The following is a 6767-nucleotide window of genomic DNA, read 5'->3' as shown; positions in this document are numbered from 1 at the left end:
CCCTTTTGCATAGTTTGAAACAGCACCCCACTGAAAAAGGCAGTATTGTGCATTAGTTTCTACGAAGTCAGATGGAAGCTTGTTCATTTGCCTATTTTCCTGCCAACAAAAAAAAGAAGTAACAATTGAAATATAAGTCCAAAGTTCACCAGGCACCAGTGGCTCTTGCCTGTAACCCTAGCTACTTCAGAGGCTCGATCTGAGGATTAGGTTCAAAGCCAGCCAGGGCAGGAGAGCTTGTGAGACTCTAATCTCCAATTAACTACTAAAAAAAAAAAACCTGAAAGTGGAGCTGTGGCTCAAGTGGTAGTGTGTTTCCCTTGAGCAAGAACAACTCAGGGACAGCACCTAGGCCCTGAGTTCAAGCCCTAGGACCAACACAAAACATAACTGGAAAAAAAAAGTCCAAAGTTCCCAAAACTAATTGCTCTGATTCAGCCTGAAACATTGACCACCGTGTGTGACCTATGCAAAAGTTATCAAATATTCTGCTATTTAACCAACGTGAATTTTAGCTTCTTTAACACAAAGTAATTTCAAATTCATTTCCCTTTGCTTCCCTGAGTCTCATGCTGAAATTAACTTCAAGGCTGGATACATGGGGCTAGAAAATTCAATACCCGCTCAGAATTCTTTCTATCGTTTGACCAAACCTCGAATGCTAAACATCTCTTATTCTCAGGGAAGATTTGTTTAAATTTTCCAGTTCTACCTTCTGGTTTCAAATAACATGGGGAACAGCAGGGCCAAAACTCTGTCAGGAGAACCTATTCTAAATAAGCTCTCAGGGCCCAGGCAAGCCTCCAACCATCCAGATGCATCTTGAGAGAAGAGGCCAAGTTCCTGGGTGCCTTGAAAATGGAGCCTCTGGCTCCTTGGAAGGGTTAGCCGTGCTAAGTGGGAACAGTAGAAGGGTGAGACCTCCTTTTGAAGTGGAGATCAGAGCGTGACATCCGAAGGACAATGGCTGAGGAGTAGAGGCGGGCCTTCTTGGAGAAGATTTTCAGGGCCACCTGCGATGCAGGCTGCCATGAAAACACATGGTGTGCGTCTGGAAGAATTCAAGGATACATGTGTGTTCCCAAACTGTAAACTAGGTGAAAATTCTAAGTCTGGATGGTCCAGGAGGAAAAACAAAATAATCCTTCTGTTTATACCTGGGTGACCACCAGCTACACAGCACATGGGAGCCTGTCTACATAGAGTGTCAGGCCTAAACTGTAAACTTAACCCCAACTCAACACTCAACGATGAGGAGACAAAGTGACAATTCAAGACAGTGCTACTTTGGAGGATATAAGCTGTGCCTTTTGTAAGCTGACTTGAAACATCCAGGACTTTAACCAAAAAAACGGAATCCAAGAAAACATGATGGAAAATGTAGATGTTTTTGGAAACTCTCAAGAGCAAGAAAGAGAGGGGAGAGAGAAAAACAGAGATAGAGACAGAGACAGAGAACATGAGATTCACTCTCAAAGAATATAAGCAAGAACCATCTTTTCTCTTCATTAAATTCCAACCTGTAGGAGTCTTCCCTCAGAGGAGTTTTCTGACATTAATGTGTACCAGAGTCACCTGGGAATCTTGTATAAATACAGATTCTGACTCCGTAGGCCTGGGATGGAGTCCAGGACTCAGATTACGAGCAAGTTCCCAGGTGATGTCAGCCCTGCTGCCTCCCAGTCTCCACGTACAGCAGCTAAGCAGCCTAAACTCTTCTGTTTGAAATAATTACCATTATATCTTCAGAAATTATGCGTTTGATGAACTGATTTCAGACGATTTCTCTCTCTCTTGCTCTTTTCCTCTCTGTGTTTTTCTCTCCACAAACCAATATATCTACATCTAGAAGAAGCAAAAACAAGTGGTAGCTCATGCTTGTAATCTTAGCTACTCAGGAGGCTAAGATCATGGCTCAAAGCCAGCCTAGGAAGACAAATCAAGACTCTTATTTCCAGTTAACTAGCAAAAAGACAGAAGTGGAGGTGTGGCTCAGTGGTAGAATGCCAGCCTGAGTGAAAAGCCAAGCAAGATTTCAAGGGCCAGCACTATCACACACACACACACACACACACACACACACACACACACACACACACACACACACACACACACACACACACACAGCATAAATACTGAAACTCTAGCCTACATCAAATAAAATTTTGTAGCAACAATTTGAATTGTGCTTTTATCTACAGAAGAGAGAGATTTGTGCAGAAGGAGCTGCGCCCCGCTTGACAGCATCATGAGTGTCCAGAGAGGAAGACCCCTAACAGGTGAGCTTGCTCTGCTCTCCTGTCATTTCAAACCATCAGATTGGCTAAGTACTGAGTATGTTGACTCCATGAAGCTTTGGTGTCTGTGGCTCAACTTCAAAATCAACTCATCAGCATATAACATGGAAGTGTCCAGTTAGCTCCTACATGGAGATAATTCAGCCGTGTGTCCCTCCTGGAATTCTGGACAACATCCAACTTGAAGGATCCATTGTGGCCTCCATTTTTCTGGCCCCCAAAATCTGTTTGATCATACTTGTATGGAATTCACAGACAGCAACCAACGAATCATATAATGAAAATGTTGACCAAAGAGTGTTCCAATGAGATTGGACTGCACACAGAGGTCTGTGCATTAATTATAGTGTTATGCAACTATTCATCTTCCAACCTCTGCTGGTATTTTTATAGGGCCATTAAAAAAGGCACCCAAGCATATTCCCTATCCCATCCCCAGGAGTGTCATGTTCAAGCTGTTGCCAATCTGGGTGAGGATAAAAAGTGCCATCCAATGACTTGGCAAGGCCACAGTCCACTGTAGCCGCTTGGGTACATTTCCCAAGCCCGATCTGAGTCACTGACAGGAACAAGGAGAGAGGGCGTGGGTCAATGCATGAACCTCGGGAATCCTAAACGGTTCAGGTTCAAATGGGATTAACTATATCTCCAGGCAGTTTCTCTGATGACAGACTTCTCTGTTGGTCTTGGGCTCCGTAAGGAAGGGGAAAGGTCGAATTCAGCAGCAGCTGGCTGAGGAGTCATTACTTATTCTAGTGACTTGGACACAGCCCAGAAAAGTCCCAACTGCTGTCCCCACCGAACTGTGAAGCTCTGCTTCAGCTGTTCTGGCAGTTAAGCAGTTAAGGCATTGCAGGGCCAGTACTGGGGCTCTATCTTCAGCCTCCTGCTGCTCTGTCTACACCCCAGCCCTGGTAACAGCTACTCAATGGAGTCTAAGCAAGCCACTGCCATTCTGACCTGTCCTATGAAGGCCACGCTGGGAGAGACACATATTCGGCATAACTAAGCCGGTAGAGAGAAGCTGAGAACTCAGGCAGTTCGCCAGTGCACTTGGCCCCTCCTTGCCTACATCTGGACACCTAAGGCTAAAAGCATCTGGGAATTTCTAAACTGAAATATCCCCAGGATTAATCTGCACTGCCTCTTGAATTTCTCAGCCGTTATGAAGTCTGAGTCGACTCTGAGAAGGCAGCTGCAATTACAGCCCTCAGCTTCTAGAGTCTTCCAGTGATGAGTAGATACCAGAAGAAAGAACAGAACTTGGCCCTGGGGGCTTTTGTTCCAGCTGGACTTGGTCAAGGACACGATGTGGACTAGATTTGCACTGAGGAGTAATGTGCCATGTACATTGCATTTAGGTATTAATAAGCTTCATAAAGGAAATACAGGCCTTCTTACTGTGTTCAGTGTGAGCCATGCAGACATCTGGGCAAGTGAAGTTTTCGGTAGTCTAGGAGAAAACAGCCTTCGAGTTTCAATTCCTGCCTTGGTCAGAACGGGAGTGGGTGAGTTTAAAAAAACAAAAAACAAAAATGGAGGCGAGTCATTTGGAATGATCTGTGCTCTTGAAAGTAACAGTGGAGGTCTCCTGTGTATCAAATTAACTAGGACAAGCTGAGGAATTCTTCAAGTTTTCAGACTTCCCAGAATGCCCTTGCTGGTTGTTGCTTGGAATCCAGGGTGGCATTTAGAAACCTAGCATCACTTGAGTTTCTCAGGGGTGTGTGCCTTCAAACTTCTAGCATACAGGATGGGGGGGGGGGTATGCAAATCATACAAAATGAAGAAAAAAATTGAGAGCTGAGCACGGGTGGATACACAGGAGGCTGAGATCGGAGGATTGAGGTTTGAAGCCAGCTCATGCAAAAGAAATTTTTAAAAAAAAAAGGCTGCGAGACTCTTATCTCCAATTAGTCATCAAAAAGCCAGAAGTGGTGCTATAGCTCAAGAGGTAGAGCACCAATGACCAGGCCCTGAGTTCAAGCCTCAGTATCAGCACACACACACACACACACACACACACACACACACACACAGAAAAGAAAAACAAGTAAAAGAAATTAATGAGAGAAGTGAGTCTTCCTTTTGAAACTGTGTTTTATTTGTGAGCAGGAAAACCAGGGGGTAGGGAATATAAATAAATACACGTGAACGAGATAGTTCACTCACATCAAAATTACCCTATGTTTTTTCATGCACCTCCAAATGGGCATGGCTTGTGAAGGCTGAGGAGCAGGTGTGTAACTCTCCCTCAAGGCTGCTGCGAAAGAACAGGCTCTGTGGCTTCTTGAGTAGCTATTGTGACATGTTAGTGGGTTCCAAGTGTAGTTTTACTCCAGGTGTGAATCTGAGTTGCTCTGGAGAAAGGCAAGAAGCAGAGCTTGAGGACTGAAAAGAACAGAAAGGAACTGTTGGCTGACTAGCCAGGCTTTGTCCTCAAAGACCCCAGTAGTCTCATCTTCGCTTTCCCTGATCTTTCTCCGAAGTGTGGGTAGGCTGTACATGTGAGCATGAGAGTAGGTAGAAAAAGAGTAGCAGGATTTGATCTCTTTATCGGAATGAACACCTATAAACATATCAGTTAAGGGGGACTAAAGCCCTACCACTTGGTTCTTCAATTGTCTTTAAATGGTTTCACAATCAAAATGCATTTTCCCCAAGCTTCAGAACACCAGTAAGTTGTTAGCCTCGTTAGAAGATCAGATTCTCCACAGAACTTGGGCTTTGATTTGCTTTTTGGGATTCTTTGTATTTCTCTTATGCCAATACAATCTTCACCAAGAAGCTGGTGCCCAGCATTATAAATGACAGCAGCCACAATGCTTGATGGTAGAGTTAAAGTCCTATTGAATAAGCAGCAATGAAAACTTTATCAAAATAATTAGTAGTGCCCCAAAAACACAAATAACAATGGGAGCCCAGCTGTATCAGATCAGCAAGAAGCACTGGGATATAATAAGAGAGTCACTTCTTTCTTTCTTACCTTCCCTCTCTTGTAAGTTCTACTCGGTTATTTTCTTATACACTCTGAGGGAGGGCAGGTGGAGGGAGGAAGGGAGAAGGGATTGCTCAGAAAGTAAAAAAAAAAAAAAAAACCTTAACATCAGTGGAGTCACGTGATTGGCAAGAACCAATGAGGATGGACTAGAGAAAGGGGAACAGTTAAATTTGTAATTTGGGTTGTGTGAAAACTTCTTTGGGCCTCATAAACAACCACAGAACCACAAGTTGGGTACCCTGGCAGTGTCAGAAGTCTGAGCCCGCCCGGCATAGTGGTCATTAGACAGGACGAATCACACTGAATGCAAAACCACAGGGTTTCACAGCGTGGTAAGCATTTTCAACCCACAGCCAAGGCGGCGCCTTTTTTTTTCTTTTTTTTTTTTATCTTTAACAATTTGAATATTTGTTTTCACCAAGGTACATTTTTCATAGGGCTCTGCGAGTCCCAGAGGTGTTGAGACAGGAGGGGGAGGAGAGACCAAAGGAGCTACCATGGGAGACAGAGTAAAAATAGTGACCTTTCTTGGTTTTTCACTCTGAAGGTTCAAGAAATTCTTGAAATCCCCGCCTTCCGAAGAGGGTACATTTGCTGAAGGAAGCAATGGCTTCAGACAGCATATTTGAGTCATTTCCTTCGTATTCTCCATGCTTCATGAGAGGTGAGTACATGCTGGTCTTTTAATATCTACTTCTGCTCAGTCCTGTGTGTAAGGACATGGGAATGTACAGAGTCTGGGCGCAGACAGATCTCCTGGGTGTCTGCCGGTTCCCTGTCGGTTTCAAGGGAGGAATTCAAACGGAGGTGTGTATTTACCAGGCTATTGGATTACTTATTCTTTGGGTGACACCTCTTCTGAAATGTTTTAATAAATGCTGCCTTAAGCTGTTGTTGGAGAGGGTTGTTGCTGTGTGAGAATTGTGTCAAGTGCAAATGACTAGTGCTATTCTTGTTTCAAGTTCTGGAGATTAGAAAACTTGCATGAGAAGTGTCCTCGGTTTGATAGTACTTGTGGCTGGCTTCTTGCTGGAATGACTCTGAATTATCCTGAACTTAGCATATCGTGTGGCCTAGACAACAAGCCTGCCCCAGGGCTTCGCAGGCACATGGATGAGCTACGTGGGCTCTGACGGGCACAATCTGGAGATTTCAAGGCCAAGGTGGTAACTTGACTTTCTCTCAGAGGCAGAGAACAGGAGTTGTTGAGCTGAGCTGTTCAGGTTAAAATGCTCAGAGGGGACCGGGCCGTGGTTTTCCATGTGGCCTCATTTGCTATGAAGCCTCTTTCAAAAAGAGAAAGCAAGCCAGTTGTTGCCTACAAAGTCTCACCCTCAGCCAGACCAGCGGAGATGTTTCCTAAGTTAACTGTCCTTAGAGCTAAAAATCATTAGATTGCACACTCTTGACTAGCTCCGTGGTGGGCAAAACTTCCTGCTTTTATTTGCAAACCACCTCTTGAAATGTGC

The 6767-nt window shown here is 44.3% G+C and overlaps 1 protein-coding gene across 2 annotated transcripts in view; it reads left to right on the top strand.

The window, feature by feature from the left end:
• The first annotated feature begins 5516 nt into the window (after window positions 1-5516).
• Window positions 5517-6767, top strand: part of Runx1 (RUNX family transcription factor 1) — a 228623-nt gene continuing 227372 nt past the window's right edge. For both annotated transcript variants that reach the window (XM_042687256.1, XM_042687255.1), the window contains exons 1-2: window positions 5517-5630; window positions 5846-5962. In XM_042687256.1, the coding sequence (XP_042543190.1) occupies window positions 5905-5962 (58 nt within the window). In that variant the 5' untranslated portion in view covers window positions 5517-5630; window positions 5846-5904. The remainder of the gene's footprint in view (window positions 5631-5845; window positions 5963-6767) is intronic.

Source organism: Dipodomys spectabilis, unplaced genomic scaffold (genome assembly GCF_019054845.1).
Source record: "Dipodomys spectabilis isolate Male_0828 unplaced genomic scaffold, ASM1905484v1 ptg000107l, whole genome shotgun sequence".
Classification (NCBI taxonomy): domain Eukaryota; kingdom Metazoa; phylum Chordata; class Mammalia; order Rodentia; family Heteromyidae; genus Dipodomys; species Dipodomys spectabilis.
Note: the sequence above shows the minus strand (reverse complement) of the source record. Positions and strands in the feature narration are given on the sequence as shown.